This window comes from Sus scrofa, chromosome 13, assembly GCF_000003025.6.
Source record: "Sus scrofa isolate TJ Tabasco breed Duroc chromosome 13, Sscrofa11.1, whole genome shotgun sequence".
In the NCBI taxonomy this organism is placed as follows: Eukaryota; Metazoa; Chordata; class Mammalia; order Artiodactyla; family Suidae; genus Sus; species Sus scrofa.
This window is the reverse complement of record NC_010455.5, coordinates 40,379,980-40,405,786: the sequence shown is the minus strand read 5'-3', so window position 1 is coordinate 40,405,786 and position 25,807 is coordinate 40,379,980. Positions and strand designations below refer to the sequence as shown.

Sequence of the window (25,807 nt, the reverse complement as noted above, 5' to 3'; positions counted from 1 at the left end):
TCCTATTGTGGCTCAGCAGGTTACAAACCTAGTTAGGATCCATGAGGATGCAGGTTCAATCCCTGGCCACACTCAGTGGGTTAAGGATCTGGCATTGCCTTGAGTTGTGTTGTAGGTTGCAGACACAGCTCAGATCCCACGTTGCTGTGGCTGTGGCATAGGCCAGCACTGCAACTCTGATTCAACCGCTAGTGTGGGAACCTCTGTATGCCACAGGTGCAGCCTTAAAATGCCAAAAAAAAAATAAATTTAATTTTAAAAAGACAACCTATGGAATGGGAGAAAATATTTGCAAATGATGCAACCAACAAGAGCTTAATCTGTAAAATATACAAACAATTCATCAACTCAACCACAAAAAAAAACCCAATCAAAAAATGGGCAGAAGACACAAATAGACATTTCTATAAAGAAGATACATAAACAGCCAGTAAGCACATGAAAAGATGTTCAACATCACTGATTATTAGAGAAATGCAAATCAAAACTACAATCAGGTGCCACCTCACACTGGTCAGAATGCCCATCATTAATAAGTCTACAAATAACAAATGCTAGAGGGGGTGTGGAGAAAAGGGAACCCTCTTATACTGTCACTGGGGATGTAAATTGATACAACCACTATGGAAAATGGTATGGAAGTTCCTCAGAAAACTCAACATAGGAGTTCCCATCGTGGTTCAACAAAAATGAATCTGACTAGCATCCATGAGGATGCAGGTTTGATCCCTGACCTCGCTCAGTGAGTTAAGAATCCAACGTTGTCATGAGCTGTGATGTAGGTCACAGACACATCCTGGATCCTATGATGCTGTGGCTGTGGCATAGGCTGGCAGCCACAGCTCCAACTGGATCCCTAACCTGGGACCCTGTATATGCCGTGGGTGCAGCCCTAGAAAGACAAAAAAAAAAAAATCCTTAATATAGAACTACTATGTGATCTAGCAATCCCACTCCTGGGCATATATCTGGATGAAACTTTCATTCAAAAATATACATGCACCCCTATGTTCATTGCAGCACTAGTCATAACAGCCAAGACATAACCTAAATGTCCACTGACAGGTGAATGGAAAAAGATGTGATACATATACATACTGGAATATTACTCAGCCATTAAAGAGAACAAAATAGTGCCATTTGCAACAACATGGATGCAACTAGAGGTTTTTTTTTTTTTTTTTTTTTTTTTTTTTGTCTTTTGTCCTTTTAGGGCCGCACCTGTGGCACATAGAGGTTCCCAGGCTTGGGGTCTAATCAGAGCTGTTGCTGCTGGCCTTCGCCAGAGCCACAGCCACACCAGATCTGAGCCGCATCTGTGACCTACACCACAGCTCATGGCAACGCTGGATCCTTAACCATGAGGTTGCGGGTTCGATCCCTGCCCTTGCTCAGTGGGTTAATCCAGTGTTGCTGTGATCTGTGTAGGTTGCAGACACGGCTCGATCCTGTGTTGCTGTGGCTCTGGCGTAGGCTGGCAGCTACAGCTCCAATTCAACCCCTAGCCTGGGAACCTCCATATGCTGTGGGAGCAGCCCTAGAAAAGGCAGAAAGACAAAAATAAATAAATAAATAAATAAAATAAAATACGGCACAAATGAACCTATCACAAAACAGAAACAGACTCACAGGCATGGAGAACAGACTTGTGGTTGCCATGGCGGAGAGGGGAGAGAGTGGGATGGCCCTGGAATTTGAGGTTAATAGATGCAAACTATTACATTTAGAATGGACAAGCAATGAGGTCCTACTGTAGAGCACAGGAAACTATATCCAGTCTCTTAGGATAGAACATGATGGAAGATACTATAAGAAAAGGGATATATATATATATATATATATATATTATATATATGTATATATATATGACTGGGTCACTTTGCAATATCATAGAAATTGGCACAACATTGGAAATCAACTATACTTTAATTTAAAAAAATAGTTCTAAAAAAGATTACAATTTGCTGAAGGGTCAGGTGGTGGTTCACATTTTAGCAATAAAGCATTTTTAACTAAGGTCTGCATATTTTTTAAACATAATGCACACTTAATAGACAATGATATAGTATAAATACATTTACATGTACTGGGGAGCCAAAAAGTTCATGTGACCTGCTTTATTGCAATATTTGCTTTGTTGCACTGATCTGAAACTGAACTCGCCATACCCCCAGCTAGGCCTGTGACTTAAGGTGTGGCTCTGGGCAAAGAGGAGGAAATGTGATTGCCAGGAGGTGCTAGAAAAGCCAAGGGACTCAAGCTAAAGAAAGTGCAGAAATAAAGCTAGAGCCAGTGTGAACTGCAGCCTGATTTCTCCAAGCTCTTCATCTGGCCTCAAGTTCATATCCCCTTAGAAATGACCTGGTAAACAGAGAGTGAAGTTGAGCTGTGGCCAAAGCTCATGACAGGAAAGATGAAGAACATGTTCACAGAGCTCAGTGTCCCCTTACCCTGCAACCTAGGGCTGATTGGGAAGTGACTTTGAGCCTGAAGCCCTATGATGGGCTAGGAAAAGCTTCTGAGTTCCATCTTTCCAAAAACAAAGGGCTGCTGGGTAAGGACTGGAGGACAGGGATGAGGTGGGGAAGGGCAGGCAGTCCTGGTAGAACGTGTGCAAAGCTGGAGAGGGAGAGAGCCTCACTCAGGGCAGTTGTGGGGGTTTGAGCAGAGTTGGAAGTAGGCACAGCACATGATAAGTTTGGCGAGGTCACCCTCATGTCAGGGCTCAGATCAGGAATGGCCATAGAAGCCACATGAAATACTTTCGCCTTTATCTTGAGATCAACAGGGGGACAGATTTAAGCAGGGGAAATACTCACATCTCTACCAAGGTGCTCTCCTCAAACCCTCCCACCCTGGACTGAAAGTAACAATTTATCATCTGAACTCTGGGACAGGTCACGGTTGAGCTGAAGGGTACTTTATGTACAGAGGGCTCCAGGACACAAAGAAGCTGACATCCTATCTCCTCTAGGGTTATTAAGAAATGTCACAAACAAGTGGCAAAAAAATGTTGTGATGGCATTTTGTTTCCACAGAAAGAGCAAACATCCATAAAAGAATCCTGCCACAGAGGTGTGCTAGCAGGAAGCAGCTGGGCGAATGGGGCCAACCGGGAGGAAGGAGCTGATAGGGCAGATGCTGCCAAAGCAGGAAGTCTCTTTCAGACAGGTGGCCTCTCTGCCCAACACTGTTTTCAGGACAGTAGATAGCATTGCCATATTTATAAAGGAGGAAGCCAAGGCCTAGCGATGTGCTCCCTGAAACACATAATCAGTTAAGTAACAAACCCAGGGCTGTCTGATCCCCAGGTCCATCCTCCTTCCTTGCATTACATGCTTTTTGCTACCTTACTCTTTCAAAACCAAGACCACATGCACTTCCCCTGCTCCTCAGCCCTTATGTTTGTATCTTCTGGTGAGACTTGTTTACAACAGGAGGTGATGTGTTGCAGTGGCTGAGAAAGGGATCCCAGTAGCCTCAGAATTACAGACATCAAGCTTAGCCTCATCAAGGAGAAAAGAGCTTTCCTTCTCCCCAGTTCCCAAAGGCCCATCCCAGTAAGAACTCTGATTGGCCTTGCTTGGGTCACATGCTTTCTCCTGAACCAATCAAAGGCATCACAGTGCTCTGATTGGCCAGAGCCTTTTGACAGCTGTGCTATTCCAGGAAGGACAGTCTCCCATTCAAAACCATAGGTAGGTGTGTTTAACCCTGACTTGGAGGGTCAGGGAAAATTTCTACACTGAGACCTGAAGGATGAGTAGAAATGTTCCAGGCAAACAGAGGAATAGTGTTCCAATAGAGGGACTAGCAATACTGAAGGCCCAGAGACACTCCAGGGCACACCTTGCTGACATCATATCCCCCATTCCCAGTGCATGGCCAGACTGCCTTCTAACTGGTACCCAGAGAACACTTCAGGAATAAAATCCACAACAGGCTGTGTGGCCTTAGACAAGTCACTTGCTCTCTCTGAACTTTAGCTTCATTCTCTACCTGGTGGTTTCATCTTCCTAACCTTCCAGGACTATGTAGGAATCCAGTTCATTCAGTCTTCAAACATACATCAAGCATTTCCTCAGTGCTCAGAGTTGCGCTAGGTCTGCAGAAGCTAAGGCCTGCGTGGAAAACCCAGGCATGCCTGGGGCTAATGCACAGGGCTAGACCTGAAGCCAGAAATCAGAAGTGGTCCAGAGAGAAGGGCAGGACACATGGAGAGGATCGTGGACAGCGAAAGTGGACAATGGGCTCTCTGGTCAGGTCAGAATGGGGGCAGTTATCAGTAATTCATGCCTTCCCACTTCCTAACCCTCACCCCCATCTCCTACTTCCCCCCCCACCTACCTTGTGACCAAATACTGGCCTAGGGCCACCAGATTTGTGCCTGGGCCAGTGGAACCAGCAGGCAGGGCAGCAGGATGTCTCTTCCTGTTCCTTTGCCTCACATTTTCGTAACCTGAATAACAGGTTGAGGTAATCCCAGAAACAAGGAGGAAGGAAACTGTTTGAGGTTTGGGTGTCTACAGAGAGAAGTCCTGCCCCACCCTGCGTACCTGTCCCAGGTGCCTTTCTCCCTCCTGCCCACCTTCAGCAGGCCAGTCCGGGGCTCCAGCTCCAGAGCACCTGCTGGCCACCAGGGTGAGTCGGCTGGGGACCCAGGATGCCAGCAAGCTCTGCCAGGGCTGAGCGGGTCATCGGGGACTTGACCAGGAGGGATGTCAGGCTAGGAGAGCCCTCGCTGCCCCCCATTCCACCCCAATTTCTGAAGCCAGGACCTCTGCTTGTCGTGAGTGCCACAGCCTCTGTCTCTCTCACGCGCTCTCTGAAGCTGGGTGGATGCGTGTTGTGAGCACTTGTTCTCTATCTCCCTGTCCTCTTTCCTGTTTCTCTGCTCTGTCTCCTTTCTCTCTTGGTCTCTGTATCTCTCTCATGTTTCTCTCTCTCCTTGTGCTTGACTTGGTCTCTCTAGTCTGTCTCCATTACATTGTCTCCATGAAGATCCACATCTGTCTGTTCGTCTGTCAGACCTTGTCCCTGTCCTTCTAGCTTGTTCAGCCCCCGGGTCTCCTAGCTTCTCCACACACGGGGGACCCCACAGAATGTCCTTCGAGCCTCATCCAGGGACTGAGGCTCCTGGACTATAGGTCACATCCTGAGAACATTCAAGAGCACAATATATTTTTGTATCTAAAGGAAAAAGTGTTGGCTATTTGAATTTGGGGGATTTAATGTTCTACAAAATCCCTGTGGGTGGAAAGAGGAGAGAGCTTAGCTCTCTCACCTGGAAGGTCTAGAAGGGTAGGGCCAGGGTGGGTGGAAGGGTTTCCATGGAAATGTGGGTTTGCATTTGCCGTTGCTGTCACTGAAACAGCGAGGACTGACTCAGCGCCGTGGCCTCAGTAGCCATGTTGTCCAGGTCTCATCTCCTGTCTGGATCCTTGGCAGTTGGACTTTGGACACAGTGTCTGTTGAGATAGATTCTTAGGATAAAGAGGATTCTGGGCTGGGGAGGGGGCAGGAGAGTGGTGGGAGCAAGTCATTGCCATCAGAGACCCTCCGGCTGGCTCTGGGTAGTGGTCTGAAACCTGGGACAGTTTCTACCAGCCCTGCCTCCCCTCTTCTTAGGCTCAAGAGACCTCCTGGAAGTTTTCAACAGCATGGAATGACTGGTAAAGGCCCAGCACCGGGGGCAGCACAGGGAGAGGTGGGACTGGGGGTAACCCTACCCCTGCCCAGGACTAAAGAAGGGGGAAATCTGGAGTTCCCACCATGGCTCAGTGGTTAACCAATCCGACTAGGAACTATGAGGTTGCGGGTTCGATCCTTGGCCTTGCTCAGTGGGTTGGGGATCCAGCGTTGCCGTGAGCTGTGGTGTAGGTTGCAGACGCGGCTCGGATCCCGCGTTGCTGTGGCTCTGGTGTAGGCTGGCGGCTACAGCTCTGATTCGGCCCCTAGACTGGGAACCTCCATATGCTGCAGGAGTGGCCCTAGAAATGGCAAAAAGACAAAAAAAAAAAAAAAAAAAAAAGAGGGAATCTATGGTTTCAACTCTCTTCTGAAACAAAAAGCACTGGCAGCTGGGGACTGGGCACCCGGAGACTGTGCAGCTGAAACCTGCATCCAGATTCTACCCTGACCCTTGGAGGCTGAATAGCCCTGAGCTTCACAATAGTGAGTCTTAGTTTGCTCACCCCTAAAGTTGGGGGACTATGAGGATTAAAGGAAATGATGTACATATGGCACCTGGCTGAGCTCACCTGTGCTATGCGAGTCCCCTTTTACTTTTTTTTTTCCCCTCTCTTTTTAGGGCAGCACCCATGGCATATGGAAGTTCACAGCCACAGCAATGCAGGATCCGAGCCGAGCCGCATCTGCAACCTACACCACAGCTTACGGGAAAGCCAGATCCTTAACCCACTGAACAAGGCTAGGGATCAAACAAGCATCCTCATGGATACTAGTTCCACAATGGGAACTCCCAGTCCCTATTACTCTTAATTTTGGTCCAGCAGCAGAGATCACTCGAGCTTCTGCTCACTAATGGTTTCCCTGGGACTGGGTAGCTTAACATCTCTCAGCTGCCTGAATGAGTGCATGGATGGGTGGATGGACGGATGAATAGATGGACGGACAAATGGTTGGATGGGTGGACAAATAGATGGATAGATGCATGGATGAATGAATACATCAATCCCCCAAGGGGCGGTGGCTGGTAGTCTGTAACTCCCTCTACTTCCTAATCTCTGCATTCAAAAAAGAAACTTTGTGGAGTTCCCTGGTGACTCAGCAGGTTAAGAATCCAGTGATGTCATTGTCGTGGCTCAGGTCACTATTCGATCCCTGGTCTGGGAAATTCTACATGCAGCAGGCATAGCCCAAAAAAAAAAAAAAAAAACAGAACAAAACCTTGAGTTGATACAATTCCAGGGGCAAATGTGAAAGAGAGACAGAGAGCGAACAGATGGCAGATGGTGAGGAACCAAGGACAAAGGACTGTGATTCCCCCCAGTAGATGGACCCGTCACCAGTCCCTCTTCTTCAGCCGTGTTCACTTTCAAACCCTCAACTCCAGTTTCCAATTTTCTTTTCTTTTTCTTTTTTTTTTTTTTTTTTTTTTTTTGCTTTCTAGGGCCTCACCTACAACATATGGAAGTTCCCAGGCTAGAGGTAGAATCAGAGCTACAGCTGCTGGTCTACACCAGAGCCACAGCAATGCATGATCTGAGCCGTATCTGCGGCCTACACCACAGCTCACAGCAATGCCAAATCCCCAGCCCACTGAGTGAGGCCAGGGATCTAACCCACAACCTCATGGATACTAGTCAGATTCATTTCCACTGCACCATAACAGGAACTCCCTCCAGTTTTATTTTCTTTTCTCCACAGGCTGATACTGACCCCAGGCTGCTCTTCACCCAGACAGGATGAGAGTGTCAGGTACGGCCAGGCTCTGAGGATTCTGAGGCTCAAAACTGAGGTTTGGAAATAATTTTTGAAATCAAACTGGTTTGGGAATCATTTTTCTGTCAGTATTGTCTGCCCATCGTGGTCTCAGAGGCCATTTGGCTTTATCTGTTCTCAACTGGTCAGGCCAGAATGCCAGAAGGAAACCAACCCAAGAAGAGCCTGAAAGACTGTAAGAGGTGACTTCCTGCCTCCAGGCTGAAGGGCTGGAGAAATGTCGGCACCACCGCCCCAGCTGGCTGCCATCTGGAGATTGATCCTATCTTGGAAAATTTCACCCTGGTTGGAAATTACAGACAAAATATTTGCCTTCAGGAGGGCTATGGATGGGTTGGAATCCTCAAACCTCAGAACTGGGCACAAGGAGAGGCCTTTGCTTTCTGGTTTACACCCTTGTGCTGTACCCTCTTTGTACAGATAGAGAAACTGAGGTACCAAATAGGAAAGTGACACCATTCATTCATTCATATTCCCAAACACCAGTGAGGAAGTAAAGAGCATGCATTTTAGAGTCAGTTCCCTGAGTCCACGGCTCACCTCCGTCACTTACCAGCCAAGTGACCAGCTCTCCGAGCTTCTGCTTCCTCATCTGTACAAGGGGGATAATTAATAGCATCCAATACAGAGGGCGACAGAGAGGATGAATTGAGATGATGTATGTAAATGCTGTTCACCCAGTACCTGACACAAAATTAGTGTTGTACAGTGTTAGCTGATGCCCTAGAAGACAAGGGACCCTACAGACCCAGCCACACCCCCTGGGACCCAGGATGCAGCCTCCTCCACCACAAAGAGCTTGAGGCCAGCATGAAGCCACAGCTGCATTCAAGGCCGAGGAGGAAGGATGGTGCACAGAGAGAGGTCCGGCCAGGAGCCATGGAGCTCGGCCTGACAGTTGGACTAGATTCCCACTGCTGGGGGCGGGTGGCCAGCAGAGCCCCAAGGTGGGAGTATGGTATAGCCCACTTCAGCGCTCATGGAAGAGTGAGAAAGGGAGCAGGTCAGGGAGCTTGGGGCCTCTGTCACACGTGCAGGGTTGCACCCCAGTGATGCATGAAGGGTCAGGGAGCAATCTGGCTGAGGCAGGGGAGGCTGTGACAGTGAGGCCACTGTGTGTCCTTGCAGAGAGCAATGTGTGTTATTTGTTGTGGCTTTCAGGGGGAGTTGATGGAAACTGCAGGGACCAATCCTACTCCCCAAGCCACCCTGGAGGCTGCCTGGTGGTGACACCTGTAACCAATAGGCTTGGGGCTCAGTGGCAAGGGCATTACCATGTGTCCTCTGTGACTGAAGGACTCCAGCTCAGAGTGGCCAAGCCCCTGTATAAGGTCACACAGCAGCAGCTGGAAGCCCTGAGTGTCCCTTCCTCGCACTCCAGGGCTTGCCTGCCTTCTGCTCTCCTGCTACAGTTCTCAGGCCTCCCCTCAGCATGCTGATTCCCAGACCTCATCCCTGGAGATGCTTTCTGGAGGGCTAAGTGGAGCCCAGGAAGGTGGATTTCTAGCTTTCCCTCCCATCAGCACCACTTTGGGGGAAGTTGCCATGTAACCGTGCAGCACAATCTCAGCGTTTAGTTATCACATGGATTCACACTGGTCTCGCCATGCCCAGACTTGGACTGTTCCACAGCCCTATAACATGTGGTCTTGACTTATAACGTGGGTCTCACTGAGGGGATTTCAGGAGGACTTGCATGTAGTCTTGCTGAATAGCTTGAGATATGTTCTAGTGTTGTGGTCTCACAGCAGCATCTCCTTGTCTACAGGTCTGCCTCGCCTCCTGGCCCTCATCTTTGTCCTGGTCACCACATGGATCTTTGTCCGCAGCTATATCAGCTTCAACATGAAAACCATCCGCCTGCCCCGCTGGATGGGTGAGTGGGGCTCACTACTGGGGAAAGGCCTGCAGACCAGGGCTATGGGTCACCCATCTATTCCCCCTCCATCTCCAGATGACCCTGGAGATGGCCAGATATGGCAGGGTGGGGCCTGCCTTTGGGACCCCAAGCATGTAGGATAGGGCAAGAAAGCAATCCCCAGGCTGTCAGGAAGGCTGGGAGCCCATGGGGAACAGAAAATTATTCTGAGGCCAGGACATGTGCTTGCATCAAAGGCCATTTTGGAAATGTGACCCAAGAAGGAAGGACAGAGAGAAGAAGAAAAGCAGGGAGGGAAGGACAAATGGAAAAACCTCCCTGGGCCTTGAGTGCCTTCTATCTGCACTTGCTCTTCCCTCCGCCTGGAACCCTCTTCACTCAGACCTCCCTGTGGCCAGCTCCTTCTGAGCCCTCAGGCCTCTGCTCAAATATCACCTCTCAGAGAGGCCTTCCTGACCACGTAGCTATACCTGCACTCATTTGCTTCCTTTTCTACCTTAGCCTCTCTCATGTTAGCATGTTTCCTTCAGAGCACAGTCATCATCCATCATTATGTTGTTTGTTTACTTGGTTATTGCCTCTCTCCACCCCCTGGAATGTGAGCTTTCTGAAGGCAAGAATTTTTCTTGGGTACATCCATCTCTCTCTAATACCTCAGAGCAGATGCTCAGTAAATATTTGATAAGTAAAAGAAAAATAGATGGGTGGGTAGATGGATAGATGGATGGTGAATGGATGGGTGGGTAGGTGGATGGATGATGGGTGGATGGATGGGTGGATGGTGGATGGATGGATGGTGAATGAATGGGTAGGTACATGGGTGATGGGTGGACGATGATGAATAAATGGATTGGTGATGGATGAATGATATATTTTAGCTGCTTTACATGCATAGTCTCATTTAATCTGCACAAATTCCCCATGGGACAATTCATGGCATGTCTGTGGAGTGGACTCACATATGACCTCACATTGTGGTTTTATCTGTGGTCTGAGAAAAAGAGAATCTCAGGGAGATCAAGAAACTTGCCCAAGTGTCCCTTTTTAGAAGTCAGAACAGGAATGGGAACCCAGGTTTCCCAGTTCCAAATCCTTACCAAGGAAAGAGAGAAAGGGAAGGAGCTTATACCTCTGGATTTGTAGTCCTTAAAGACCAGGAAGCATGCTTATTGACACAGTCAAACATAATAACCTCTAGTGGCCCAGGCCAGTTCACAGCTTCGTAGTAGTGAGAAGCCAGTCACCCTGCCTTTAATGCAAACTCTCCACAGAGGAGTCTCAGAGAACCCTTACCTCATCATCATAAAGCGTGGCCCACACCCAGGTCAGGCTGATTTGTATGGATATGTGATGGCCACCATGTCCCTGGGCTGAGAGGATCACGCTTTTACAGACTAGAGATTGACTTGGCTGTGCTGCCAGCCTTGGAGGAGATGTGCCCAGGTCAGTGCAGGAGGCTGAGAGCAGGAGTAGATTTCAGGGGCATCCTCTAGAAGATTGAGCCCCGACCTGGGCAGGAGAGGGGAGTGTTTGAAAGGACACCGCAGGAGTTGTTTCCGTCTCAGAACTCAGCTGCCTTGAGTTTGAGAAATCAACACCTCCAACCAGCCATCATCAAGCAGCTGCTCTGTATTAGTCCCAAAGACCCCAAAATGAGGACCACATGGCCCCAGGTCATGGTCTGAGCTGGGGGGACAAACAGACTTATTTACAAAATATACAAAACTGCAAGTGCACTAACATGATCCAAGTCTTGCAAAACGATTATCGTGGCAGGAAAAGCGGCAATGCAAAGACCCTGGTGTTCAGATGGTGAAAGGGGAAACTGTATTTACTTCAGAGGCTCCTGACCTGGTTGCACACACCCCACCTGATGATGTAATGCATTAGTACAGGAGCGCATATATTACTATGGCACATTTTTAATGTTCTTATTACTATATTGATAGATAGTTGGTTTCCTTTTTAATCCAATCTGTTTTATTGTATGCATTTAATAACTTACTTCTGGGAGAGTAGAAGTGCTGACTGTCTCAAAGAGAAGTGGGAATAAATCTATTCTAAGGAGAGTTCATAGGCTTTTCCAAATGACCAAAGAGGAATATGATACAGAAATCAGATAATTAAAGAATTTCTCATTTACTTGATAAATTGGGCAGGGTTCTTTCAGGTGAGAATGACAAACCTAACTGTAATTGGTTTAAATGAAATAGGATGTCTTTTTTAGAGTCAGGTAATTGGGAAGTCCATGGCATCAGACTTCAGGTATGGCTAGATCCAGAAGCCCCCACAAACCCCTAGAGTCTGTCTATCCCTGGGCTCTGCTCGTTGCTATTTAACCTCATTCCATGGCCAGCTTTCTCTCCAGGGCAGGCCAGCTCGCAGATGCCCATTTTCCTGCCTAGCTCTCCCAGGGCACATACCAACTCCAAGAAAGGCCCCCTCTCCAGAGGAAGGTAGTGTTGGGACTGACCCAGCCTGGCACGCGTGCCTCTGAGGCGGGGGAGGGGTCCGCCTTCTGAGGACCAAATGGAAAGTGTGTCACTGCAGGTGTCCCCATAACCCTCCTAGCATTTCTGTGTCCACTTGGACCCTGTCCTCTAAGATTTAATGCCAGGCTGGTGGGAGAGCTAATGCAGACCCGCAGAAACAAACAGCATGCAATGTAAGTATATGTGAAACCTCTTGCAGACAGTTGGTACAGCGGGATTTAGTGGCTGGACAGTGACAGCCCACAATCCTGCCCTTCCCAAAGGCCAGAACTGTAGCGCTAGGCTGGGCCCTTATGGATCCTCTCACTGGGTCATCTCCACAGCCAGCCAGAGTGGGTGTGACAGCCCCTGCTGTGCAGGGAGGAGATGGAGTTCCAGCAGAGAAACTTGCACAGGGGCACACATTCTCAGGCTCCAAGTCCAGTGGGTCTAACCATAGAGGCCCACTTCTTTTTAACCAGGAAAGACTCGTGTGTATATGTGTGTATCTTTGGTGTGTATGTGTGTCTGTGTACATGTGTGTTAAGTGTAAGTACATGAATCTGTGCACATGCTTGTGTGTGTGTGCATGCGTGTGTGTGTGTGTGTGTGTGTTTAGGTGGCAGCCAACAAGCAAAGGAACCCTCCCAAATGAGATGAGCTTTTCAGCTCATTTCAGCACCTGCACTGGGACAGGGACTGCGCTTGGCCAGCCCAACCCCACTCTAAATTCTTTCTGCTCCCCGGCTCCCAGCCTCTATCCTGTGGAGGGTAGGGGAGAGGAAAGCAAAGCACTTTCTAACCAGATCCTGTCTTCTCTCCAGCAGGTTCAGTCCACAAGGAGAAACGTGAGTGTCTACCTAGCCCCCTGTTTCCCTCGGGGTGCTATGCCTCAGGGTTCTACTCTCTGCCCTACAGGTTCTAGGAAAACCTGTTTCCAGAGGCTGGCCAGCTCTCCCTTGCTATGGCCTGATGGTGCCTTCTGAAAACCCCAAGTCCTGTGGCCCCTTCTCAGCCATTCAGACTCATGGGGAAGGCTCAGCTGTCTCCCTTCTCCAGTCCCCACAGCCTGCAGCCTGGACTGCACCCCACCTCTGCCTCCTCTCTCTGACCCCCCCACCCAGCTAGGAACCCCAAGAATGCAGGCTGTGCTTATTAACATCACTGCATTGACTCCAGAGTTGGCTTATGGTTCCTACTCCAAAGTCCTGGGGCCATGTTGGGCACTACAGGCTCCCCCAGAGGCAAACAGAAGGGGTACTGATTGTCTATTTGGGGGAAAAGGGCTATATGTGCCAAGAGAATTGGGGCACAGTGCTCTGGGCTCCAGAAGGACCACCTGCTTCCAGTGGGGTGGGGTCAGGGAAGACCTCAGGGATGAGGCGGCTTTTCAGTGGTGCTTGTAGAGGAGGGACTGGCCTGTACAAAGGCCTAGGGGCAGGGAAGCTGAGGCTCTGGTGAAGAGTGTGGTGGCAGAGTCAGGGATGAGAGTGTGAGGGGTGGAGAGAGCATAAGGAGGTCAGAAATGCTGAGAGTTCTGAACTGAGCTGCAGTGATGAGCCCGGCCCCCAAGGTGCAGAGAAGGGGGAAGGAAGGGCCAGTTGTAGTAATAACAGTAACAGTGACTGAGTGCCTACTGTGTGCCAGGCACTGTATTCAGAGCTCTACAGGCATCTCATGCAATCCTCACTACAACCCAGCGTAGGTGCTGTAAGTATCCCCATTTTATAGATGAGGAAACTGAGGCTCAGAGAGGTGAAATCTCTTGGCCAAGGCAGGGCAGCTATAAGTGGTGAGGTGGGAGTCAAACCATCAGAACCCACTCCCACCCCCCCCCACACCCCCACCCCCATCTAGCCCAGAGCCCATCTTCTCAATACCTCCTTATAAGAGGCCACACATGCAGGTCCCCCTCCACCCCAACATGGTAGTGACCAGGGGGATACAGCTCCAGGAGAGGGACTTTACCTGACTGAGAAGCACAAGGGATCCCATGCACTGGGGGAGTACAGAGAGCAAAGACTATACACCAACATAAACCATTCACCCCACACCCTAGACCCTATCTCACTGCAGCCTCCTGAGTCGCATTCTAAGTAGACACAGATTGCCACTGCATCTTGTTTGTTTGTTTGTTTTTTGTCTTTTTTGTTGTTGTTGTTGTTGCTATTTCTTGGGCCGCTCCTGCGGCATATGGAGGTTCCCAGGCTAGGGGTTGAATCGGAGCTGTAGCCACCGGCCTACGCCAGAGCCACAGCAACGCGGGATCCGAGCCGCATCTGCAACCTACACCACAGCTCACGGCAACGCCGGATCGTTAACCCACTGAGCAAGGGCAGGGACCGAACCCGCAACCTCATGGTTCCTAGTCGGATTCGTTAACCACTGCGCCACGACGGGAACTCCGCCACTGCATCTTTGTTTTGAACAAACAGATGCCAGCCACTGAGGGGAAGGCAAATCCAACACACACTGCCTTTTGCCTTGATGGCTCCCACAGTAGACATTACCAATCAATCCCAGCTCTCTTTCCCTCCAAGCCCACAGGTAGCTGCAAGGCTTTATCATCAAGCCTATAAGAGTAGATTCATTGACATTTAAGAGGAAACCTATTTGACAACCCTGATCTAAACCAGCTCCCTCCTTTTACAGTTGGAAAAGCCAAAGGGGGAGATTTTTGGCAAGTCACACAGCAGATTACTGAAGTCAGCCCAAGTTCCCTGGCCGTACCCCCCTCCGGTGCTCAGCTCCATGCCCTGAACAACAGTGTTGGGGTTCCCAGGGGGACTGGGCAGCTTAGGAAGCCCCCTAACCCAAACCCACAGAGCAAATCCCCCGCATCCCAGCAGCTGAGACCCGGGGCCTCCTCCCCCTTCATCTGGTAGCTTGACCATGAAGGCTGGATGGTCAGAAAATCAAGTCTGGAAAAGCCTGCTAAGCCAGCCTGTTGACATTAGGTTTATCAGACTCAACTTAAGTTGATTAGGCTCTGGGCAAACTCTTAGGGTGGTCCCCGAGGCCTGGAACAACCCCTCCAGCACAGGTGAGTACCTCTGGTCTCAAAAGCAAACTGGTCTCACGGAGTTCTCTTGTGACTCAGAGGGATAAGGATTCGGCATTGTCACTGCAGCAGCTCAAGTCACTGCTCTGGCACAGGTTCGATCCCTCAACTAGGACCTTCCACATGCCATAGGTACAGCCAAAAAAGAGAGGAAAAAGAAAAGTAAACGGGTTTCTCAGAGTTCCCATGTGGCACAGTGAGTTAAGGATCCACCCGGCATTGTCACTTCAGTAGCTTGGGTTGCTGCTGTGGTGCAAGTTCAATCCCTGGCCCAAGAACTTCTGTGTGCTGTGGGAATGGCCAAAAAGGAAATAGTAAACTGAGTAAACTGTTTTATCTTTATAAGGGAGCCAGGGGTGGAGCCCTAAGCCTCACAGGAGACGAAGACTCCCTCAGCCTCACCCTAAACCCTTTGTAGGGCGTTCTCCAGAGGGCGGGAGAGGGGTTGGATCCACACCTCCAGCCCTCTCTCTCTTGAGACACAGGCCAGGACACCCACTCAGAGGTGTCTTGACTGCCAGCCCTCTCATGCCATGTTGGAGATCTGGCTACACCCCAAACGGGTGTGCCAAAACTCAGGGTGGCAAACAAGAGCCTAGGATGGGTGATCCGCTCAGTCTATCAGGGCTGCCCACTCTGCAGAGGGAGCCCTGGTGTGGGCTGCATTTGCTCCTAGGAGGGGGCATCTTTACCTACCCAGAGGTCATGGGCTTGCCAAGCTTGCCACTAGTGGGCTGTGTCCCCCCCAGATGGGCATTTTTCCTGATCCCCAGAAGACTCCCTCCAAGCTGGTGAGGGCCCTGTAGACCCCAATCACTCTCCCAGCTTCGGCTCAGCCCCACCCAGGACTCCAGGTGTAAGGCAGATCCAGTCCCTACCATGCGGCAGGCCCAGAAGTTATCGGGATGATTTAACTAGATAATAAAGTGCTGGCCACAGAGCCTAGCACACAGCAAGCCCCCGGTGTGAGTCAGCTTCTGTTAGGAAACCTGTGGGTGTGCTCCAAGCACGCACTGGCTCAGCTCAGCCAGACGCCTGGTGAGGGGACTGGTAGAGAGAAGGGCTGCCCCATCACAGCTTTCCCTCTGCAGGTGAGTTTTATCTGATGCCCTGTTTAGTCAGGTGGTGCTAAAAAGCACGCATTAATATTCATTAGAAACTACCAGGCTGAAAACGCCGGTGACATTGCAGTGGCTGTGTTTGGGGGACCCTCTGCCTCTCCTGCTGTTCACAGGCCCCCTGACTTTGTTCTGGGAGGGCACTGTGGAGAGGCTGCAGGTCTTAACAGGCAGCCAAGATAATCAGAGGTCCCACATACAGGGTCCTCAGTGGGTCACAGGGACCATGCTGACCACAGAGTGGGAAGGTCCAGAACTGCCTGCCTAGTCCCTGTTGAATCCCAGGGTCCAGCCCATAGTAGCTGCTCAATGAAGGAGTGATAAGAATAGCCAGTGGGCACTGAGCATTATCCCAGGCACATTTATCCCAGTGAGCACCCAGTGGGGAGGTACTATCTTTAGCCCATTGCACAGATGAGGAAGATCAAGCCTTGCCCAAGGGAACCTGGCTGATGTAAGGCACTCCCACCCACCATGCTGGGCCCCCAGGAGCATATCCACAGGGCACTCTGCAAGTTCACAAAGCTGCTATGGCCCAGGAGAAAGCTCTTGAGAGAATCCCTTAGTCACGCTGACTCTGTTCCACCTTTCACTGTTCCGCACACAGGTACCGGGGGCCTGTAGGTTGCCAAGCACTGTGCCGGGGCTGGGGCTGTGATGGAAAACCCAAAAATGAACTCTAGATGTTCAGACACAGAGCTGGTGAGCTGTGCCTTTGATAGGGTTTGTTGGAGGCACTGTGAAAGCACAGGAAGGGGCAAATCTGCAGACTTAGGTGGCCTGGGAAGGTGTCTCTGGGAAGATGTCCCCAACCTGCCCCCACCCCACACCTGGGCCCTCTTTTCCTCCTGAGCCCCTTCCCAAGCCCACCCTAAAGCTGTTCTGTTTGCTCCTCAGCAGTTGTGAAGATCAAGTGTGGCCTCAGCAAATCCTGCCCAGCCAACTTCTTTGCGTTTAAAATCGTCAGTGGGGCAGCCAACGTCGTGGGCCCCTCCATGTGCCTTGAAGACCATGTGTGAGTGTCTGGGTTTTTTTTTTTTTTCTTCTATTCATTCACTCATTAGCAAGTTCAGAGACCTGGGGGCAAGACCTGAGATTAGCCCACACCTTCCCCGTACTTCCTTTTATTCTAGCTTGCAAATCTGCCAGGACCTTGCTCAACGCATCACAGGATCAGTTCCCTCAGGCCCCCAGCACTACTAGAGGCAGGGCCATAATTCTTCATTTTGTAAAGATGAGGAAACCAAGGCTCAGACAGTGTTACCCAGCTAACCTTTGCGAAAGTCAGGATTTGAGCTCAGGTCTGCCTGACAGCCAAGCTGCTGGCTTCCTATGAAGGGGAATGCCTATAGGGAGTGTTCAGGATCAAGATCCAGGCATCAAAGCCCAGATGCAGCAGGTGCCAGGGCTTCAATCACATGCAGGAGAAAGACTGTGTACCATTCTTTCCAGATAGTAAAGGCCCTGAAACAGCAAGTTCATTCTACACAAGAAGCCAGATTCTAAACCTAGCTCCAACTCACCTAGGCAAAACAGAAAATTTTACTGGTTCATGTCTCCAAAAACCAGAGTGAGTGGGCTTCAGGACCAGCTGAATCCAGGGGTTCAAACCATGTCATCAGGGCTCTCATACCCCCTTTAGCTCTACTTTTCTCTGTCATTAGATTCAGTTTTCTCTACTGAAAATGGGCTTCTTGTGGGGAAGGAGGGAGCCACCAGCTGTGCTGACATAACAGCTCAGTCTAGCACCAGTCTGGGTCAAGCTTTCCCATCTGAACTAACTCTGCAAAAGTCCTGAGCCTGGGGCTCATTGGCTGGCTTCAGTCATGTGACCACTGTAGCCAGCATCACAGGATCCACTACTCGTCCAGGTCTGAGAGAGGGGTCCATCCTGAGACCCTCCTGGCCCGAGACAGAGAAGGACAGTTTTCCCAAGGAACTCCAAATGACAGGGGTACAAATTCTGGGAAGCAGGAACATGGTTGGCTTCACGTGGGGACCCCTGACACCTCAAGATGGCAGCAACATTCCCGGCTCTGCCTTTCTCCTGGCTGGGGCAGATGGGCTGGCCCTGCCTGCAATACCTCAGAGCCCCAGGCAGGGCCCCTTGCTCTTCCCTGAGCAGACTGTTCTGGCCCAAACGTGCCATGAGAGACTCCTCAGAGAATCCAGCCCACTGCCTGTTTCTGGGAGAAAACAGATGGCTCACTTTATTCCGTGTGTTTCCCGGTGTTTCTGCATCACACTGTGTGGGCCCTCTCAAGGTTCCAGAGTCTCAAACACAGAGCATTCATGCCACACTCGGGATCAACTGTTGTATTTAGTTTTCTTTCTTCTTCAGGATCATGAGTCCCGTGAAAAACAACGTGGGCAGAGGCCTGAACATCGCCCTGGTGAACGGTGAGTTGCTGACCCATCCCCAGTCGGCCCCAGCATGCCCTTCAGCCTGGCTGGCCTGTGGGAACCCAGTCCTACCTGCAGTCGTGGCCAGGCCCCTGCCCCCTACACCTACCCCCACTGGATACGCTGCTCCTATGAAACGTGACCCCATCCTCAAGGCCATCCTGGCTTAAACCAACACACATGAAACCATGGGGGACAATGTGACATTACAAGCTGAGTGCACACTTTGTTCATTCTCTCAGCAAAGAGCAACAGCAGGCCCTGTACGGGCCTCTGGGAGTCAGCTGTGATCTAGAAGGACAGTCGCTGGCTTCACAGCCCCCTGTGGACATCCATGAAGTTCAGAAAGAATCACACTGTGGCAAGCACATGTGGAAGAGGAAAAGGAAACAGTTCTGGGAGTGGGATGTAGAGCTGGAGGCATGGGTAATCAGGGGAGGCTTCCAGAGGGAGGTGATGGTCAGCTGAGGCCTGAGGGATAGTAGGGGTTGACCAGGAAAAAAGAGGGAGAGGCTCCCTCCAGGCAAGGGAACGCTATGCTGGGAGCAGGGGAGGGAGGAGGGGGCTTGGGGTCCACAAGGGCTCTCTCTGGCTACAACATGGAAGCAGGCAGTGGTAACAAGTGAGGCTTGGGGGGCCAGCAGAACTAGAGGATCAGGGGCTGAGTGTTTTGCTAAGAAGGATGGACCTGAAGCAGAGAGGAATAGGGAGCCTGGTAAAGCCTTTGAGCAGGGCCTGAGGGCCAGGACCAGGCAGTCTAGATACCTCCTTCCAGCTTGGAGTAGGGAGACTGGAGGCAGGGAGACCCAGGGAGGCCCAGGGTCTCACTAACCCTGCATCTTCAGCAGGCGTTGCGCAGGAAGCAAAGTGCAGGCCAAGCCTGGAACAGGGTGGGTTATAGGGGCAGAGAAGGACCAGATGGTCTGGCCCCAGCCAAGCCCCTCCTGTCTGCCTTCAGCTCTTAGATGGGGAGCAGGGGCCATTTCCTGGATCTAAGAGCTATTCATTCCTGGGACACAGGTGAGGATGGATGGAAAGGAGGCACAGCAGATGCAGGAAAGAAGGTTCAAGCATGTGTGAGGTGTGACCACATGGCCACACTTAGGAAGTAATGGGGTAAGATTGAAACATTGGCCCTCTGCACTTAGAGGAGCCATTTCCCCTCTGCCAAGAAATCCTGCTGGGTCAGAGAGAGGTCAAAGCCTGGAACAACAATGGAACTTTCCTGGCTGGGGTCAGAGAGCAGCCCTAGAAGAGTGTGGGCCAGGAGGGGCAGGAAGCTGAGGGGGCTACTCCTCGCTCAGTCTTGAGTGGGAGAGGGAAGCCTGGTTCCCCCTGTGGCTGCACCTTTTAGGGAGGCGTGCAGGCAGCTCAGCTTGTCTCAGAGCACCTTCCAGGCCTGCAGACCCCAGAAGACTGGAACAGCCTCAGTGTACATGACTGTTCCAGCCCATCTCCACTCACCCCCACCCCCCCAGCGGGGAGGGCAGGAAGGGCCTCCAGCTACAGCTGACCAGGCTGAATATTTAGAAAACCTCAGAATATGCTCCCATGAGATGGGCTCAGACAGGACCCCCTTCCCCATCCCTCTCAGAGATAAAGACAACCACTGATAACACTAACGCTAACATTTACTGTGCTAGCTATTTGGTTGAGCCTCATCACAATGCTAGAAAGGAGCTGTGCTCAGAGTCCCTGTTCTCCAGAAAATCACTGGGGGCTCAGAGAGGCTAGGCAACTTGCTGAGGATACACAGCCAATAGAATCATTGAGATTTGAACCTGGATCTGGCTGACTCCAGGTCTTAATCGCTCAGCCAAAAGACACCCCCCGCCACCTGCCATGGCATGCCAGCTGTGAAAATTCTAACAAATTCCTCTCAGGGGCTCAGGGTCCTCATCTGCATAATGAGCCAGAATAACAAAAAGATGGCTAAAGATGGTGCTTCTCAACCTTTTAGACAGCAGGGCTTCCTTTGAGAAACTGTTCTGGTCTACACTTCCTCCTCCCCCCAGTTCCAGAAAAATCCACAAATGCGCACAATCACAAAAGCATTTTCACTGGCTTTAAAGATTCCCTTCCAAGAACCCCAGAGGTGAAGTGCCTGGAGGAGCTTGGACACTAGCGGCTCCAAGAATCCTAAAGGGGCTGCAGTGTGATCTTGCCCACATCTGCTAGGAGAGCTGCCACCACCCAGGCCCCTTTCTCCACCCTCGTCTCAAATCCACAAATTCAATTGGGGGAGGGGGACAGGGACAAAGAAATAGAGCTGCCATCCTCTCTGCAACACCCCCATCTAGTGGCCAAGAGTAAGAACTGCCATTTTCGTCCAGAGCACGTGTAGGTTTTGCACCCTTTGCAAAACCCACAAAAGCAATCCAGATTACTGGGCTCAGGACATGGCAAATCCCTTTGCCTTCAAGAGTTGGAGGACTCAAGTTGCAGATTTCCTATTTAGATGAGAATAATGATGACGACTGTAGTTTATAGCCACTAGTCTGCAGCTAAATTTTATCTTGCATGCTTATTCTTTCAAATATATCTCAGGAGTTCCTGTCATGGCTCATCTGGTTAATGAACCTGACTAATATCCATGAGGATGTAGGTTCGATCCCTGGCCTTGTTCAGTGGGTTAAGGATCCGGTGTTGCCGTGTGCTGTGGTGTAGGTCACAGACTGGCTCGGATCTGGCATTGCTTTGGCTGTAGTGTAGGCCAGCAGCTGTAGCTCCCATTTGTCCCCTAGCCTGGGAACCTCCATATGCCGTGAGTGCAGCCCGAAAATAAATAAATAAATACATCTCACTTAGTTCTCACCACCCATTTCGCACAAATGCCGAAATTGAGATCAAATGCTAACTTGTGCCGTAGGAAGTGGCAGGGCAGAATACAAACAGATTGGATTCCATTCCATTTCAGAGACCCTCCACCATTTATGTGCTTGTACCTCCCCGATCAGCCAAGCAGTCACTGGGCACCTAATTTAGTCCTGCATGCTTTCTATAGAACCTAATTTTATTCCTCTATTATTCTGTTCTATTTTTAAACCTTAGACTAAAGAGTAGCCATTGTCCACAATAAGATGGGCAGAATGACACATTACGGCAAATAATAGTTCTGCTCTCTTATCCCTTAGGAACCACAGGAACGATACTGGGACAGAAAAGTTTCGACATGTACTCCGGAGGTAGGTACCTCTGCTGGCACTGAAGGTGAGGGTGGGCTGAGCTCCTTCCTGTTGCAGGGAGGCTACGGGGTGCCAGGGACTGGCTCCTGTTTTCATGGACACAATTAAAAAGAGGCACAGTGGGGTTTGAGGGTCATCCTGCTGCCTTTGAAACTCTTTGCTACTGTCTTTCTGGGCTCTCCTTGACGCAGATCCCGAGGCAAGGATTCGAATGTGATGTTTTATTATGGAGGTAGTCTCAGGTTATGGCAGTAGGGAGTGGGGGAGTGTGCCAGGGCCAAGCCCCTTCTGTTCAACCCATGGAACACTTCGGGCAATTGGAACTCAGCCAGTGTCAAACACATGCCTCCGAGTCACACCTAAGGGGAAGGGAGCCAGGTGCTTCTACCCTAATTCCTTGGTTCTTCCCACACAACAGCCTGCCCAGGGATGCAAGGGAGGACCTGGAGGCCAGAGAAGACTTCAGGCAAAGAAATGTTAATGCTGCTGTGGGAGGCCAGACATATGTGCCCTGAAATGCTGAGGATGAGAGCATATAGCCCCACTTGCTCTACTAGGTAGAGGCATTTTATTTTAAGGCCATGGGGTCATTACTGAGCCCAAGGATAGGACAAGGCCTCCTGAGACCCAGGAAGGACAGCTCTGAGGCTCCAAGCTCTCTGCATCTTTCTGCACATGTCTTTTCTTCTCTCTACACAGACATATTTTCTGAGCTTCTCTGCCACATGGACAGTCCTTATTTAGGAAGCCACTTCCTCCTTGTCCTCCACACAGCCCAGCAGCAGGGCACTGACCTACCTGGGCAGGGGGCCCAGACATCTAAGTCCCCACAGGCAGCTTCCTCACCCATAGGCCACTGGGCAAAGCTGTGGGTGGGGCCGGAACTCTCATTCTGGGCTCAAAACATCTTCCAAATGTGGTAGAATCTGTCCCAGGTCCAATATGCCACCTGCTGCTCAGGTCATAGTCCAGCCTCCCTCCAACATGGGAGCCTCAGTAAGGAGTGAAGAGCAGCAGACGGCCCTGTGCAGGTGGCTGAGGTCTGGGACAGATGAACTGAGCTCAGCCTCCTTCTTGGAGCTCAGCTCAGCTCAGTGTCCCCCCAGGTCCCTGCAATCACAGGGCCAGCTCTAGGCTCAGGCATCCAGGGTGCCAAGCAGGAGACCACTCACCCTGGAAGCTCCCCGCAGGGTGGAAGGGCCCCACTGCTGCCAGTCAGCTGGTTTCTTCTCTCCCAAATCGCCCATCTTTGCCTCACCTCTAGGGAGAACCTACCTCACTGCACCCACCTAACCATGGGAACCTGAGAGGGGAGAAGTCAGCAAGAGGCAGAGAGCAGGAAGCTTCCTTGGCTTTGCAAACAAAGGAGGGGCTGAAATGTGGGAAACAGGGATCTGCTGCCCAGAAGTGGTGGCTGGAGGTATTTGGAAGGTGATCCGTGGCAGCACCCTTAGAGACAGTCGCTGTCCTGGGCTCAGGGCTTCCCATGCTGGCTGTCTTCCAGCCAAGTCCCACCACACAGATGGAGTCTGCAGGGATGGAAGACTTGCCACCTGGAGCCTGCATCAGGGCCCACACACACCTTTTCCAGGTGTGCCCCCCATGCTGCAGACACACCCAGAGGACTGAGGAGTGGCCAGGGGGATGGGGGGGAGAGACAGCTGCTGCTGCTGGGGAAGGTGGCTTAAACAGAGCATGGACAGGCAGGCTGGATGTCCACTTGCAGGAATGCAAAGCCCCTCCAGGTCCAGGATGGAATTGGAGATGGGTGAGAAGAGAGTGGATCAGGCCATGGGCTGAGAGTCAGGGCCTTCATTTGTTCTCTGTCAAGGACCTTGCAGATGTTTAGGGTGGCCTGGGACCAAATTGTGAAAAGGTCCAGTCTCTGGGGTCAGAGATTTCAGGCTGTGTGACTTGAGGCAGGCGACACGCTTGGACCTCAGGTTTGTCCCATCTATAAAAAGAGGTAGCCTTAGTGTTTACTTCATAAGCTGGATGTGACAGTTAAATGATGACCATAGCAATCAGGGGGAGGGGCCAGCCTGGCTGCTGAAGGAGCTGGGGAAGTTCATTTAGTCTTCATCTCTCCTCGCTTCCCTCCTCCTTTACTCCATCCATGTGATTCAGAAGTAAGGGGGTCCTCCTTGAAAATGAAAGGGGAAAAAAAATTAAAAGGATGAAACCAAGTTTCATAATGCCTTATTATGAACTTGGATGTACCCATGGCTGGCAAGGAATCAGAAACAGAAACAGTTTTTTGGGTTTGTTTTTTGTTTTTTGTTTTTTGTTTTTTGTTTTTTTTTTTTTGGTCTTTTGTCTTTTTTTTTTTTTAGGGCCGTGCCCATGGCATATGGAGGTTCCCAGGCTAGGGGTCCAATTGGAGCTACAAACTGCCAGCCTACATCACAGCAATGCCAGATCCAAGCCATGTCTGCAACCTATACCACAGCTCACGGCAACGCCAGATCCTTAACCCACTGAACAAGGCCAGGGATCAAACCCACAACCTCATGGTTCCTAGTCAGATTCGTTTCCCTGCATCACAATGGGAACTTCCAGAAACAGAAACATTTTGAGAACAAATCACCCCTTCCCATTGGAGACAAAAGAGGGCGATGACTTTTCAGAGTTAGAAGATAAATATCAGAAGGCACACTTCATTTTTTCCAAACATCCACTGTCCATCCCAGACAAGAGCCAGACAAATTAATTGTACTTTGAGAGTTCCCGTTTTTTTGTCTCAAGCGTTCAGGGCCATTTCCCTAACAGAGATGCTGTGGGCTTTGACTGAAGGCCTCTGTGTTACAGAGCAAGTTGGTAGCTGGCCTTGCTTGGGGTACTGGATTCTTCCTCTAAGTTGAAGGGATCCTCATAGAATAGTAAGAGTCAAAGCAGTTTCATGAGCAGTAGCCAGTGACCAGGGCAGTCACATGGGGCCCCTTGCTTAGAAGAAACTTGGTTTGATGCTCTGCCTTCACCACCTTGAAATCATTAATAAGTTTTTAACAAAAGACCCAGTTTTGTTTTTTGGGGTTTTTTGGGTTTTTTGTTGTTGTTGTTGCTGTTGTTGTTTTGGTCTTTTTGTCTTTTTAAGGCCATACCTGCGGCATATGGAGGTTCCCAGGCCAGGGGTTGAATCAGAGGTATAGCTGCTGGCCTATGCCACAGCCACAGCAATGCCAGATCCAAGCCACGTCTGTAACCTACACCACAGCTCACAGCAAAGCTGGATCCTTAACCCATTGAGCGAGGCCAGGGATCAAACCCGTATCCTCATGGTTCCGTCAGATTCTTTTCTGCTGCACCATGACAGGAACTCCAAGACCCACATTTTCATTTGGCATTGGGCCCTAAAAATTCTGTAGCCAACCTTATAATAATTATAATTCTATTAAAATGCACTTAATGTAAACCCAGAGTCATTTCACATTTGATCTTTACCAAAGTGCTCTGAGCAGGGCTATTCATCATCCTTATTTGACAGATGTATCCCCTGCTTTGCCCACTAGGCCACCCTTACCCATACTCCCTCTACTGTTCAAGAGCCTTCTATACAAGTTACACCATATTCAGAGTACCATTTGCATTGTTAGTATGTTCCTTTGAATTGGCTCGCTTCCTTTTTTTAACTAAAATAAAGATGTCTCAAAAGGAAATTATATCAATGCCCCAAGTAGAAAGCCATTATCATTTTTTATGCAGAGAAAGTGACTATAAATATAGGCACAACAGGGGAAAAATAATCAGTGTCGTTGAAGCAAGCTGTATGCTGGTGTCTCCTCAGGTGCTACACACAGACCAGCTCTCTGCTAAATGCAGAGACCTCACAAGTGCAGGCAGGACTTAGATGCAAAGAGAGCCTTGCTTCTCAACATAAGTTGGAGAGTTGTGGGAGCTCAGTGTTCCCTCTCAGTGACCCTAGTTGCTGAGTGGGTGTTCCCTCTAAAGTCAGCACAGACAAGCTGGGTACACTTTGAACTGTGTAGGAGGGGGCAGCCAGCAGTATACAAAGAACCCACCGCTCCTGAGAGGTGATTGTGCTCAGTCCCCCGGGGGGGACAGGGAGGAGGGGAGAGAACCCCAAGCACCCTTAGCCTAAGGCTATTATCCCGGGTGCAAATCAGAATCACCTGGGGAACTTTCATATTCCAGAACCCACCCCAGACCCACCAAATGATGATGCCCTCACTGCACAGATGGAGCTCGGTGTCAGGCCCCTCAGGCAG

General features: G+C 50.3%; 1 protein-coding gene across 15 annotated transcripts in view; it reads left to right on the top strand.

Moving 5' to 3' along the window:
• The window catches only part of FAM3D (family with sequence similarity 3 member D), an 80,522-nt gene that overhangs the window by 50,271 nt on the left and 4,444 nt on the right, over positions 1-25,807 (top strand). For 2 of the 15 annotated variants that reach the window (XM_021069099.1, XM_013981821.2), the window contains exons 2-7: positions 7,390-7,440; positions 9,233-9,340; positions 12,639-12,662; positions 16,891-17,008; positions 18,335-18,393; positions 21,531-21,581. In XM_021069099.1, coding sequence (XP_020924758.1) covers positions 7,428-7,440; positions 9,233-9,340; positions 12,639-12,662; positions 16,891-17,008; positions 18,335-18,393; positions 21,531-21,581 — 373 coding nt within the window. In that variant the 5' untranslated portion in view covers positions 7,390-7,427. Of the gene's footprint in view, positions 1-1,912; positions 4,642-4,844; positions 5,673-7,367; positions 7,481-9,232; positions 9,341-12,638; positions 12,663-15,106; positions 16,696-16,890; positions 17,009-18,334; positions 18,394-21,530; positions 21,582-25,807 lie in introns of those variants that run through there. The other 13 variants (XM_013981822.2, XM_013981825.2, XM_003483196.4 and 10 more) reach the window with 13 other exon arrangements.